This window comes from Salmo salar, unplaced genomic scaffold (genome assembly GCF_905237065.1).
Source record: "Salmo salar unplaced genomic scaffold, Ssal_v3.1, whole genome shotgun sequence".
NCBI lineage: Eukaryota > Metazoa > Chordata > Actinopteri > Salmoniformes > Salmonidae > Salmo > Salmo salar.
In genome coordinates, this window is record NW_025550412.1 from 312,173 (window position 1) to 327,983 (window position 15,811).

The 15,811-nt window shown below is 48.0% G+C and overlaps 1 protein-coding gene across 1 annotated transcript in view; it reads right to left on the minus strand.

Moving 5' to 3' along the window:
- aimp1b (aminoacyl tRNA synthetase complex interacting multifunctional protein 1b) overlaps positions 1-15,811 on the minus strand; it is a 43,593-nt gene that overhangs the window by 13,189 nt on the left and 14,593 nt on the right. Inside the window, exons 2-4 of the mRNA XM_014156874.2 lie at positions 3,656-3,756; positions 2,985-3,098; positions 1,741-1,869 (exon numbers count right to left, since the gene is read on the minus strand). Coding sequence (XP_014012349.1) covers positions 1,741-1,869; positions 2,985-3,098; positions 3,656-3,756 — 344 coding nt within the window. The remainder of the gene's footprint in view (positions 1-1,740; positions 1,870-2,984; positions 3,099-3,655; positions 3,757-15,811) is intronic.

Below are 15,811 nucleotides of genomic sequence, written 5' to 3' on the forward strand. Positions count from 1 at the left end.
AGGTTGTCGTTGCCAAGCAGCTGTAATGTTACTGTGTCTAACACTGAAACAACCCCATGTGTAATGTTACTGTGTCCAACACTGAAACAAGGAAGTCCCTAGATTTCGCTCACCTGAGGTAGAGTATCTCATGATAAACCGTAGACCACACTATTTGCCAAGAGAGTTGTCATCTATATTTTTAGTGGCTGTTTATTTACCACCACAGACAGATGCTGGCACTAAGACCGCACTCAGTCAGCTGTATAAGGAAATAAGCAAACAGGAAACCACTCACCCAGAGGCGGCGCTCCTAGTGGCCGGAGACTTTAATGCAGGGAAACTTAAATCAATCTTACCTAATTTCTATCAACAAGTTAAATGTGAAACCAGAGGAAGAAAGACAATTTAGACCACCTTTACTCCACACACAGAGATGCATACAAAGCTCTCCCTCGCCCTCCATTTGGCAAATCTGACCATAATTCTATCCTCCTGATTCCTGCTAAAGCAGGAAGTACCAGTGACTCACTCAATACGGAAGTGGTCAGATGACGCAGATGCTACACTACAGGACTGTTTTGCTGCACAGACTGGAATATGTTCCGGGATTCATCCAATAGCATTGAGGAATACACCACCTCAGTCACTGGCTTCATCAATAAGTGCATCGACGACATTGTCCCCACAGTGACCGTACGTACATATCCCAACCAGAAGCCATGGATTACAGGCAACATTCACACTGAGATAAAAGGGTAGAGCTTCCGCTTTCAAGGAGCGGGACTCTATACCAGAAGCTTATAAGAAATCCCGCTACGCCCTCAGACGAACCATCAAACAGGCAATGCGCCAATACAGGACTAAGAGGAGTCAGTTTGTCTGTCTCAGTGACTTCTAGAGAAGACATCTCTCTCCACCACCCTCTCCACCACCCTCTCTACCACCCTCTCCACCACCCTCTCCACCACCCTCTCCACCACCCTCTCCACCACCCTCTCCACCACCCTCTCTACCACCCTCTCCACCACCCTCTCTACCACCCTCTCTACCACCCTCTCCACCACCCTCTCCACCACCCTCTCTACCACCCTCTCCACCACCCTCTCTACCACCCTCTCCACCACCCTCTCTACCACCCTCTCCACCACCCTCTCTACCACCCTCTCTACCACCCGCTCCACCACCCTCTCCACCACCCTCTCTACCACCCTCTCCACCACCCTCTCCACCACCCTTTCCACCACCCTCTCTACCACCCTCTCCATCACCCTCTCTACCACCCTCTCTACCACCCTCTCTACCACCCTCTCCTCCCCACCACCCTCTCCTCTCTACCACCCTCTCTACCACCCTCTCTACCACCCTCTCCTCTCTACCACCCTCTCCTCCCCACCACCCTCTCTACCACCCTCTCTACCACCCTCTCTACCACCCTCTCCTCCCCACCTACCCTCTCCACCACCCTCTCTACAGAGTTATTTATCTGTAATCTTCAGTATAGAGTCCTAGCTGCATCAAATCGTATAAAAGAGATTCATCTGTCCTTCTCTAGAAGTCACTGTGCAGACAAACGGACTCCTAACTACTGATTGGGGATTTGTCTGTCTCAGTTGGGATGTCTCAGTTAGAAAAGTATTGATTTGAGGATTTTGTCTTCTCTTTTACGTTGATTGACATTAAACAATTGCATTGGTCACAGTTGTCTGTCTGTCCGTCCGTCCGTCCGTTCGTCCGTCCGTGTGTGTGTATATTACTCACCCTTTCTCTCTCCTCTCCTCCTCCTCCCATCTCTTTCCCTGACGGGGCCAGGTTTGGGGTTGGTGTCAGGGGCAGACAGGGCAGCTGTGGACCCCGGGGCAGTAAGTTTGGATGCGGCTGCTGCTTTGGCTGGAAACACACAGATAATTGAGGGTATAAAGCAATCAGTCAGTCAGCCAGTCAGTAAGTCACCCAGTCAATCAGTCAGTTAGTCAACCATTCAATCAGTCAGTCAGCCAGTCAGTCCTTCAGTCAGCCAGTTAGTCTGTCAGTCAGTAAGCCAGTCAGTTAACCAGTCAGTCAGCCAGTCAGTAAACCAGTCAGTGTGGCAGTAAACCAGTCAGTTAATCAGTCAGTCAATTAACCAGTGAGTTAACCAGTCAGTAAGCCAGTCAGTAAACCAGTCAGTGTGGCAGTAAACCAGTGAGTTAACCAGTCAGTAAACCAGTCAGTCAGTAAACCAGTCAGTCAGTCAGCTAGTCAGTCAGTAAACCAGTTAGTTAACCAGTCAGCCAGCCAGTCAGTAAACCAGTTAGCCAGTCAGTAAACCAGTCTGTCAGTTAACCAGTCAGCTAGTCAGTCAGTAAATCAGTCAGTTAACCAGTCAGTCATTAAACCATTAAGTACACCAGTCAGTCAGTTAACCAGTCAGTCAGTTAACCAGTCAGTTAACCAGTCAGTTAACCAGTCAGCTAGTCAGTCAGGAAACCAGTCAGTCAGTTAACCAGTCAGTCAGCCAGTTAACCAGTCAGCTAGTCAATCAGTTAACCAGTCAGTTAACCAGTCAGCCAGCCAGTCAGTTAACCAGTCAGCCAGTCAGTCAGTTAACCAGTCAGCCAGTCAGTTAACCAGTCAGTCAGCTCAGCCAGTTAACCAGTTAGCCAGCCAGTCAGTTAACCAGTCAGTTAACCAGTCAGTCAGCCAGTCAATCAGTTACCCAGTCAGCCAGCCAGTCAGTTAACCAGTTAGCCAGTCAGTCAGTTAACCAGTCAGTTAACCAGTCAGTCAGCCAGTCAATCAGTTAACCAGTCAGCCAGCCAGTCAGTTAACCAGTTAGCCAGTCAGTCAGTTAACCAGTCAGTTAACCAGTCAGTCAGCCAGTCAATCAGTTAACCAGTCAGCGAGCCAGCCAGTCAGTTAACCAGTTAGCCAGCCAGTCAGTCAGTTAACCAGTCAGTCAGCTAGTCAGTCAGTTAACCAGTCAGTCAGCTAGTCAGTCAGTTAACCAGTTAGCCAGTCAGTACCTTTCTTCTTCTGTTGTTTCTCAGTCAGTAGAATCTTCAGGTCAGAGATGTCTTTCTTTAGCTTAGCGTTCTCAACCAACAGCTTCTTCTCTTCTCTCACCGTTTTCTGCAAAACTACAGAGAGGAAATACTTATTGACATGTTATAGACACTTATTAACATGTTATAAACACTTAATGACGCTTTATAAATTATTTATTAATGCTTTACAAATAGATTGTAAACGACAAAGCCCAGACTCTGCATCGTTAGAGAGAGAGAGAGACAGAGAGAAACAGAACGAGAGAACGAAAATGAGAACGGGAGAGACAGAGAGAAAAAAAGAGAATGAGGGAGAGAGAGAGACAGCGAGAGACAGACAGCGAGAGACAGACAGCAATAGACAGAGAGAGAGAAACAGACAGAGGCAGACAGAGAGAGAGAGAGAGAGAGAGAGAGAGACAGAGAGAGAGAGAGAGAGAGAGAGAGAGAGAGAGAGAGAGAGAGAGAGAGAGAGAGAGAGAGACAGAGAGAGAGAGAGAGAGAGAGAGAGAGAGAGAGAGAGAGAGACAGAGAGAGACAGAGAGAGAGAGACAGAGAGAGAGACAGAGAGAGAGAGAGGCAGACAGACAGACAGACAGACAGACAGACAGACAGACAGACAGACAGACAGACAGACAGTGTTTTCTTACGTTCCTTGTCCTTCAGCAGCAGCACCTGTGTTTTGAAATACTCCATGATCATTTCGCTCTCCTTGGGGTCCAGCTTCCCCAGAGCTGACAGACCTGGTACACTGGGGAGAAAGAAAACTCATTAATCACTATTGCATCAAATTGTCTCAATCAATCAATTAATCCCATTTTCAGTGGTCAAATACACATATCTAACAGCTGTTACTGCCGGTGTAGCGAAATGATGGTGGTCCTAGCTCCAACAGTACAGTAATACCTAGATAAATGATGGTGTTCCTAGCTCCAACAGTAATACCTGGATAAATGATGGTGGTCCTAGCTCCAACAGTAATACCTAGATAAATTATGGTGTTCCTAGCTCCAACAGTAATACCTAGATAAATGATGGTGTTCCTAGCTCCAACAGTAATACCTAGATAAATGATGGTGTTCCTAGCTCCAACAGTAATACCCAGATAAATGATGGTGTTCCTAGCTCCAACAGTAATACCTAGATAAATGATGGTGTTCCTAGCTCCAACAGTACAGTAATACCTAGATAAATGATGGTGTTCCTAGCTCCAACAGTACAGTAATACCTAGATAAATGATGGTGTTCCTAGCTCCAACAGTAATACCTAGATAAATGATGGTGTTCCTAGCTCCAACAGTACAGTAATGCCTAGATAAATGATGGTGTTCCTAGCTCCAACAGTACAATAATACCTAGATAAATGATGGTGTTCCTAGCTCCAACAGTAATACCCAGATAAATGATGGTGTTCCTAGCTCCAACAGTACAGTAATGCCTAGATAAATGATGGTGTTCCTAGCTCCAACAGTAATTCCTAGATAAATGATGGTGTTCCTAGCTCCAACAGTACAGTAATACCTAGATAAATGATGGTGTTCCTAGCTCCAACAGTAATTCCTAGATAAATGATGGTGTTCCTAGCTCCAACAGTACAGTAATACCCAGATAAATGATGGTGTTCCTAGCTCCAACAGTACAGTAATACCCAGATAAATGATGGTGTTCCTAGCTCCAACAGTAATACCCAGATAAATGATGGTGTTCCTAGCTCCAACAGTACAGTAATACCCAGATAAATGATGGTGTTCCTAGCTCCAACAGTACAGTAATACCTAGATAAATGATGGTGTTCCTAGCTCCAACAGTACAATAATACCTAGATAAATGATGGTGGTCCTAGCTCCAACAGTAATACCCAGATAAATGATGGTGTTCCTAGCTCCAACAGTAATACCTAGATAAATGATGGGGTTCCTAGCTCCAACAGTACAGTAATACCCAGATAAATGATGGTGTTCCTAGCTCCAACAGTACAGTAATGCCTAGGCAAATGATGGTGTTCCTAGCTCCAACAGTAATACCCAGATAAATGATGGTGTTCCTAGCTCCAACAGTAATACCCAGATAAATGATGGTGTTCCTAGCTCCAACAGTAATACCTAGATAAATGATGGTGTTCCTAGCTCCAACAGTACAGTAATACCTAGATAAATGATGGTGTTCCTAGCTCCAACAGTAATACCCAGATAAATGATGGTGTTCCTAGCTCCAACAGTACAGTAATACCCAGATAAATGATGGTGTTCCTAGCTCCAACAGTAATACCTAGATAAATGATGGTGTTCCTAGCTCCAACAGTAATACCTAGATAAATGATGGTGTTCCTAGCTCCAACAGTAATACCTAGATAAATGATGGTGTTCCTAGCTCCAACAGTAATACCCAGATAAATGATGGTGTTCCTAGCTCCAACAGTAATACCTAGATAAATGATGGTGTTCCTAGCTCCAACAGTAATACCTAGATAAATGATGGTGTTCCTAGCTCCAACAGTAATACCTAGATAAATGATGGTGTTCCTAGCTCCAACAGTAATACCTAGATAAATGATGGTGTTCCAATACAAACAGATCTAAAAGTTAAATAATGAAATAAAGAAATACATAAATATTAGGACGAGCAATGTCAAATCAAATCAAATGTATTCATAAAGCCCTTCTTACATCAGCTGATATCTCAAAGTGCTGTACAGAAACCCAGCCTAAAACCCCAAACAGCAAGTAATGCAGGTGTAGAAGCACGGTGGCTAAGTCCGGAGCATAAATACACTACATAGATATACAGTACCAGTCAATAGTGTGGACACACCTACTAATTCAAGGGGTTTTCTTTATTTTTTACTATTTTCTACATTGTAGAATAATAGTGAAGACATCAAAACTATGAAATAACACATATACAATCATGTCGTAACCAAAAAAAAGTGTTAAACACCAAAATATATTTTCTATTTTACATTCTTCAAAGTAGCCACCCTTTACCTTGATGACAGCTTTAAACACTCATGGACTTTTCTCAACCAGCTTCATGAGGTAGTCACCTGGAATGCTTTCCCAACAGCCTTGAAGGAGTTCCCACACATGCTGGGCACTTGTTGGCTGCTTTTCCTTCACTCTGCAGTCCAACTTATCCATAAAAATCGAGATCAGGTGATTGTAGAGGCCAGGTCATCTGATGCAGCACTCCATCACTCTCCTTCTTGGTCAAATAGCCCTTACACAGCCTGGAGGTGTGTTGGGTCATTGTCCTGTTGAAAAACAAATGATAGTCCCACTAAGCGCTAATCAGATGGGATGGCCTGGAAGACACAGCGGTTGGAACCAAAAATCTCACAGTTGGACTCATCAGACCAAAGGACAGATTTCCACCGGTCTAATGTCCATTGCTCGTGTTTCTTGGACCAAGCCAGTCTCTTCTTATTATTGGTGTCCTTTAGAAGTGGTTTCTTTGCAGCAATTCGACCATGAAGGCCTGAATCACACAGCCTCCTCTGAACACTTGATGTTGACATGTGTCTGTTACTTGAACTCTTTGAAGCATTTATTTGGGCTGCAATTTCTAAGGCTGGTAAATCTAATGAACTTATCCTCTGCAGCAGAGGTATCTCTGTGTCTTCCTTTCCTGTGGCGGTCCTCATGAGAGCCAGTTTCATCATAGCGCTTGATGGTTTTTGCGACTTCACTTGAAAAAACTTTCAAAGATCTTGACATTTTCCACATTGACTGACCTTCACGTCTTAAAGTAATGATGGACTGTCGCTTCTCTTTGCTTAGTTCTTGCCATAATATGAACTTGGTCTGTATACCACCCCTACCTTGTCACAACACAACTGATTGGCTCAAACACATTAAGAAGGAAAGAAATTCCACAAATTAACTTAACAAGGCACACCTGTTAATTGAAATGCATTCCAGGTGACTACCTCATCAAGCTGGTTGAGAGAATGCCAAGAGTGTGCAAAGCTGTCATCAAGACAAAGGGTGGATATTTTGAAAAAAATATAAAACATATTTTGATTTGTTTAACACTTTTTTGGTTACTACATGATTCCATATGTGTTATTTCATAGTTTTGATGTCTTCACTATTATTCCACAATGTAGAAAATAGTAAAACAAATATTTTTAAAGATGCTATGGACAGTATGTGGATAGAATATGTAGTATATCTGTAGAATACGTGGATAGAATACTGTGTATACAGCAATAGTTGAATAAGATGGACTTGACTAGAATACAGTATATACATGTGAAGTGAGTAAAACAGTATGTAAAAATTATTAAATTGACCAGTGTTCCATCTCTATGGAGATAGGGCAGCAGCCTCTAAGGTGCAGGGTTGAGTAACCGGGTGGTAGTCGGATAGTGACAGTGACTAAGTTCAGGGCAGGGTACTGGGTGGAGGCCGGCTAGTGATGGCTATTTAACAGTCTGATGGCCTTGAGATAGAAGCTGTTTATGCAGTCTCTCGGTCCCAGCTTTGATGCACCTGTACTGACCTCGCCTTCTGGATGATAGCAGGGTGAACAGGCAGTGGCTCGGGTGGTTGTTGTCCTTGATGATCTGTTTGGCCTTCCTGTGACATCGGGTGGTGTAGGTGTCCTGGAGGGCAGGTAGTTTGCCCCCGGTGATGTGTTGTGCAGACCGCACCACCCTCTGGAGAGGCTTGCTGTTGAGGGCAGTGCAGTTGCCGTACCAGGCGGTGATACAGCCCGACAGGATGCTCTCAATGGTGCATCTGTAAAAGTTTGTGAGGGTTTTAGGGGCCAAGCCAAATTTCTTCAGCCTCCTGAGGTTGAAGGGGCGTTGATGCATCTTCTTCACCACACTGTCTGTGTGGGTGGTCCATTTCAGATTGTCAGTGATATGTACACCGAGGAACTTGAAGCTTTTCACCTTCTCCACTGCATTCCCGTTGATGTGGATGGAGCATGCTCCCTCTGCTGTTTCCTGAAGTCCACGATCAGCTCCTTTATTTTGTTGACGTTGAGGGAGAGGTTATTTTCCTGGCACCACTCCGCCAGGGCCCTCACCTCCTCCCTGTAGGCCGTCTCGTCATTGTTGGTAATCAGGCCTACTACTGTTGTGTCATCTTCAAACTTGATGATTGAGTTGGAGGTGTGTGTGGCCACACAGTCATGGGTGAACAGGGAGTACAGGAGGGGGCTGAGCACACACCCTTGTGGGGCCCCTGTGTTGAGGATCATTGTAGTGTTTCCTACCTTCGCCACCTGGGGACGGCCCGTCAGGAAGTCCAGGACTCAAGGACTGACCCAGGGCCCCGAGTCTAATGATGAGCTTGGAGGGTGCTATGGTGTTAAATGCTGAGCTGTAATCGATGAACAGCATTCTTACATTGGTATTCGTCTTGTCCAGATGGGATAAGGCAGTGTGCAGTGCAATGGCGATTGCATCGTCTGTGGATCTATTGGGGCGGTAAACAAACTGAAGTGGGTCTAGGGTGGCCTGTAAGGTGGAGGTGATATGATCCTTGACTATTCTCTCAAAGCACTTCATGATGACGGAAGTGAGTGCTATGGGGCGATAGTCACTTAGTTCAGTTACCTTCGCTTTCTTGGGTACAAGAACAATGGTGAACATCAAGACGCAAGTGGGGACAGCAGACTGGGATAGGGATTGAATGTGTCCGTAAACACACCAGCCAGCTGGTCTGTGTACGCCTCTGAGGACACGGCTTGGGATGCTGTCTGGGCCGGCAGCCTTGCGAGGGTTAACACGGTTAAATGTCTTACTCACATCAACCATGGAGAACAAGTCCTCGAGAGCGGCCCGGCGTCGGTGACACTGTGTTATCCTCAAAGCGGGCGAAGATGGTGTTTAGCTTGTCCGAGAGCAAGATGTTAGTGGTAATCAAATGGCTACCCAGACTATTTGCATTGTCCCCCACCACCCCTCTGTTCATTATCTACGCATAGTCACTTTAACTGTACCTACATGTACATATTACCTCAACTAACCAGTGCCCCTGCACATTGCCTCTGTACCGGTACCTCCTGTATAGAGCCTCACTACTGTTATTTTACTGCTGCTCTTTAATTATTTGTTATATTTATTTGTATTTTTCACTTATCTATTTTTTACTTAACAGTTATTTTTCTTAAAACTGCATTGTTGGTTAAGGGCTTGTAGGTAAGCATTTCACTGTACGGTCTACACCTGTTGTATTCGGCTAAAATTTGATTTGATTTGACGTGGAGGATAGAGACAGAGAGAGTGATGTGGAGGATAGGGACAGACAGAGTGACGTGGAGGATAGAGACAGACAGAGTGATGTGGAGGATAGAGACAGACAGAGTGACGTGGAGGATAGAGACAGACAGACAGAGTGACGTGGAGGATAGAGACAGACAGAAAGAGTGACGTGGAGGATAGAGACAGACAGACAGAGTGACGTGGAGGATAGAGACAGACAGACAGAGTGACGTGGAGGATAGAAACAGACAGACAGAGTGACGTGGAGGATAGTGACAGACAGACAGAGTGACGTGGAGGATAGAGACAGACAGAGTGACGTGGAGGATAGAGACAGACAGAGTGACGTGGAGGATAGGGACAGACAGAGTGACGTGGAGGATAGAGACAGACAGACAGAGTGACGTGGAGGATAGTGACAGACAGACAGAGTGACGTGGAGGATAGAGACAGACAGAGTGACGTGGAGGATAGAGACAGACAGACAGAGTGACGTGGAGGATAGAGACAGACAGACAGAGTGACGTGGAGGATAGAGACAGACAGAGTGACGTGGAGGATAGAGACAGACAGACAGAGTGACGTGGAGGATAGAGACAGACAGAGTGACGTGGAGGATAGGGACAGACAGAGTGACGTGGAGGATAGAGACAGACAGACAGAGTGACGTGGAGGATAGAGACAGACAGAGTGACGTGGAGGATAGGGACAGACAGAGTGACGTGGAGGATAGAGACAGACAGACAGAGTGACGTGGAGGATAGAGACAGACAGAGTGACGTGGAGGATAGAGACAGACAGAGTGACGTGGAGGATAGTGACAGACAGACAGAGTGACGTGGAGGATAGAGACAGACAGACAGAGTGACGTGGAGGATAGAGACAGACAGACAGAGTGACGTGGAGGATAGAGACAGACAGAGTGACGTGGAGGATAGAGACAGACAGAGTGACGTGGAGGATAGTGACAGACAGACAGAGTGACGTGGAGGATAGAGACAGACAGAGTGACGTGGAGGATAGAGACAGACAGAGTGACGTGGAGGATAGAGACAGACAGACAGAGTGACGTGGAGGATAGGGACAGATAGACAGAGTGACGTGGAGGATAGAGACAGACAGAGTGACGTGGAGGATAGAGACAGACAGAGTGACATGGAGGATAGGGACAGACAGAGTGACGTGGAGGATAGGGACAGACAGAGTGACATGGAGGATAGGGACAGACAGAGTGACGTGGAGGATAGAGACAGACAGAGTGACGTGGAGGATAGAGACAGACAGAGTGACGTGGAGGATAGGGACAGACAGAGTGACGTGGAGGATAGGGACAGACAGACAGAGTGACGTGGAGGATAGAGACAGACAGAGTGACGTGGAGGATAGAGACAGACAGAGTGACGTGGAGGATAGTGACAGACAGACAGAGTGACGTGGAGGATAGGGACAGACAGAGTGACGTGGAGGATAGGGACAGACAGAGTGACGTGGAGGATAGAGACAGACAGACAGAGTGACGTGGAGGATAGAGACAGACAGAGTGACGTGGAGGATAGAGACAGACAGAGTGACGTGGAGGATAGTGACAGACAGACAGAGTGACGTGGAGGATAGAGACAGACAGACAGAGTGACGTGGAGGATAGAGACAGACAGACAGAGTGACGTGGAGGATAGGGACAGACAGAGTGACGTGGAGGATAGAGACAGACAGAGTGACGTGGAGGATAGAGACAGACAGACAGAGTGACGTGGAGGATAGAGACAGACAGACAGAGTGACGTGGAGGATAGAGACAGACAGAGTGACGTGGAGGATAGAGACAGACAGACAGAGTGACGTGGAGGATAGGGACAGACAGAGTGACGTGGAGGATAGAGACAGACAGACAGAGTGACATGGAGGATAGAGACAGACAGAGTGACGTGGAGGATAGTGACAGACAGACAGAGTGACGTGGAGGATAGAGACAGACAGACAGAGTGACGTGGAGGATAGAGACAGACAGACAGAGTGACGTGGAGGATAGGGACAGACAGAGTGACGTGGAGGATAGAGACAGACAGAGTGACGTGGAGGATAGAGACAGACAGACAGAGTGACGTGGAGGATAGTGACAGACAGACAGAGTGACGTGGAGGATAGAGACAGACAGACAGAGTGACGTGGAGGATAGAGACAGACAGACAGAGTGACGTGGAGGATAGAGACAGACAGACAGAGTGACATGGAGGATAGAGACAGACAGAGTGACGTGGAGGATAGAGACAGACAGACAGAGTGACGTGGAGGATAGAGACAGACAGACAGAGTGACGTGGAGGATAGGGACAGACAGAGTGACGTGGAGGATAGGGACAGACAGAGTGACGTGGAGGATAGAGACAGACAGACAGAGTGACGTGGAGGATAGAGACAGACAGAGTGACGTGGAGGATAGAGACAGACAGACAGTGACGTGGAGGATAGAGACAGACAGAGTGACGTGGAGGATAGAGACAGACAGAGTGACGTGGAGGATAGAGACAGACAGACAGAGTGACGTGGAGGATAGGGACAGACAGAGTGATGTGGAGGATAGAGACAGACAGACAGAGTGACGTGGAGGATAGAGACAGACAGAGTGACGTGGAGGATAGAGACAGACAGACAGAGTGACGTGGAGGATAGGGACAGACAGAGTGACGTGGAGGATAGAGACAGACAGAGTGACGTGGAGGATAGGGACAGACAGAGTGACGTGGAGGATAGAGACAGACAGAGTGACGTGGAGGATAGAGACAGACAGACAGAGTGACGTGGAGGATAGAGACAGACAGACAGAGTGACGTGGAGGATAGAGACAGACAGACAGAGTGACGTGGAGGATAGAGACAGACAGAGTGACGTGGAGGATAGAGACAGACAGAGTGACGTGGAGGATAGGGACAGACAGAGTGACGTGGAGGATAGAGACAGACAGAGTGACGTGGAGGATAGAGACAGACAGAGTGACGTGGAGGATAGAGACAGACAGACAGAGTGACGTGGAGGATAGAGACAGACAGAGTGACGTGGAGGATAGAGACAGACAGAGTGACGTGGAGGATAGAGACAGACAGAGTGACGTGGAGGATAGGGACAGACAGAGTGACGTGGAGGATAGGGACAGACAGACAGAGTGACGTGGAGGATAGGGACAGACAGAGTGACGTGGAGGATAGAGACAGACAGACAGAGTGACGTGGAGGATAGAGACAGACAGAGTGACGTGGAGGATAGAGACAGACAGAGTGACGTGGAGGATAGGGACAGACAGAGTGACGTGGAGGATAGAGACAGACAGACAGAGTGACGTGGAGGATAGAGACAGACAGAGTGACGTGGAGGATAGGGACAGACAGACAGAGTGACGTGGAGGATAGAGACAGACAGAGTGACGTGGAGGATAGAGACAGACAGAGTGACGTGGAGGATAGAGACAGACAGAGTGACGTGGAGGATAGAGACAGACAGACAGAGTGACGTGGAGGATAGAGACAGACAGACAGAGTGACGTGGAGGATAGGGACAGACAGAGTGACGTGGAGGATAGGGACAGACAGAGTGACGTGGAGGATAGAGACAGACAGACAGAGTGACGTGGAGGATAGAGACAGACAGAGTGACGTGGAGGATAGAGACAGACAGACAGTGACGTGGAGGATAGAGACAGACAGAGTGACGTGGAGGATAGAGACAGACAGAGTGACGTGGAGGATAGAGACAGACAGACAGAGTGACGTGGAGGATAGGGACAGACAGAGTGATGTGGAGGATAGAGACAGACAGACAGAGTGACGTGGAGGATAGAGACAGACAGAGTGACGTGGAGGATAGAGACAGACAGACAGAGTGACGTGGAGGATAGGGACAGACAGAGTGACGTGGAGGATAGAGACAGACAGAGTGACGTGGAGGATAGGGACAGACAGAGTGACGTGGAGGATAGAGACAGACAGAGTGACGTGGAGGATAGAGACAGACAGACAGAGTGACGTGGAGGATAGAGACAGACAGACAGAGTGACGTGGAGGATAGAGACAGACAGACAGAGTGACGTGGAGGATAGAGACAGACAGAGTGACGTGGAGGATAGAGACAGACAGAGTGACGTGGAGGATAGGGACAGACAGAGTGACGTGGAGGATAGAGACAGACAGAGTGACGTGGAGGATAGAGACAGACAGAGTGACGTGGAGGATAGAGACAGACAGACAGAGTGACGTGGAGGATAGAGACAGACAGAGTGACGTGGAGGATAGAGACAGACAGAGTGACGTGGAGGATAGAGACAGACAGAGTGACGTGGAGGATAGGGACAGACAGAGTGACGTGGAGGATAGGGACAGACAGACAGAGTGACGTGGAGGATAGGGACAGACAGAGTGACGTGGAGGATAGAGACAGACAGACAGAGTGACGTGGAAGATAGAGACAGACAGAGTGACGTGGAGGATAGAGACAGACAGAGTGACGTGGAGGATAGGGACAGACAGAGTGACGTGGAGGATAGAGACAGACAGACAGAGTGACGTGGAGGATAGAGACAGACAGAGTGACGTGGAGGATAGGGACAGACAGACAGAGTGACGTGGAGGATAGAGACAGACAGAGTGATGTGGAGGATAGAGACAGACAGAGTGATGTGGAGGATAGAGACAGACAGAGTGACGTGGAGGATAGAGACAGACAGACAGAGTGACGTGGAGGATAGAGACAGACAGACAGAGTGACGTGGAGGATAGGGACAGACAGAGTGACGTGGAGGATAGAGACAGACAGACAGAGTGACGTGGAGGATAGGGACAGACAGACAGAGTGACGTGGAGGATAGAGACAGACAGAGTGATGTGGAGGATAGAGACAGACAGAGTGACGTGGAGGATAGAGACAGACAGAGTGACGTGGAGGATAGAGACAGACAGAGTGACGTGGAGGATAGAGACAGACAGACAGAGTGACGTGGAGGATAGAGACAGACAGACAGAGTGACGTGGAGGATAGAGACAGACAGACAGAGTGACGTGGAGGATAGGGACAGACAGAGTGACGTGGAGGATAGAGACAGACAGAGTGACGTGGAGGATAGGGACAGACAGAGTGACGTGGAGGATAGAGACAGACAGACAGAGTGACGTGGAGGATAGAGACAGACAGACAGAGTGACGTGGAGGATAGAGACAGACAGACAGAGTGACGTGGAGGATAGAGACAGACAGAGTGACGTGGAGGATAGAGACAGACAGAGTGACGTGGAGGATAGGGACAGACAGAGTGACGTGGAGGATAGAGACAGACAGACAGAGTGACGTGGAGGATAGGGACAGACAGAGTGACCTGGAGGATAGAGACAGACAGACAGAGTGACGTGGAGGATAGGGACAGACAGACAGAGTGACGTGGAGGATAGAGACAGACAGAGTGACGTGGAGGATAGAGACAGACAGAGTGACGTGGAGGATAGAGACAGACAGAGTGATGTGGAGGATAGGGACAGACAGAGTGACGTGGAGGATAGAGACAGACAGACAGAGTGACGTGGAGGATAGTGACAGACAGAGTGATGTGGAGGATAGGGACAGACAGAGTGACGTGGAGGATAGAGACAGACAGACAGAGTGACGTGGAGGATAGGGACAGACAGACAGAGTGACGTGGAGGATAGGGACAGACAGACAGAGTGACGTGGAGGATAGAGACAGACAGAGTGACGTGGAGGATAGAGACAGACAGAGTGACGTGGAGGATAGAGACAGACAGATTGACGTGGAGGATAGTGACAGACAGACAGAGTGACGTGGAGGATAGGGACAGACAGAGTGACGTGGAGGATAGAGACAGACAGAGTGACGTGGAGGATAGAGACAGACAGACAGAGTGATGTGGAGGATAGGGACAGACAGAGTGACGTGGAGGATAGGGACAGACAGAGTGACGTGGAGGATAGGGACAGACAGAGTGACGTGGAGGATAGGGACAGACAGAGTGACGTGGAGGATAGAGACAGACAGACAGAGTGACGTGGAGGATAGAGACAGAAAGACAGAGTGACGTGGAGGATAGAGACAGACAGAGTGACGTGGAGGATAGTTACAGACAGAGTGACGTGGAGGATAGAGACAGACAGAGTGACGTGGAGGATAGAGACAGACAGACAGAGTGACGTGGAGGATAGAGACAGACAGACAGAGTGACGTGGAGGATAGAGACAGATAGACAGAGTGACGTGGAGGATAGAGACAGACAGAGTGACGTGGAGGATAGAGACAGACAGACAGAGTGACGTGGAGGATAGTGACAGACAGACAGAGTGACGTGGAGGATAGGGACAGACAGAGTGACGTGGAGGATAGAGACAGACAGAGTGACGTGGAGGATAGGGACAGACAGAGTGACGTGGAGGATAGAGACAGACAGAGTGACGTGGAGGATAGAGACAGACAGAGTGACGTGGAGGATAGAGACAGACAGAGTGACGTGGAGGATAGAGACAGACAGACAGAGTGACGTGGAGGATAGAGACAGACAGACAGAGTGACGTGGAGGATAGAGACAGACAGAGTGACGTGGAGG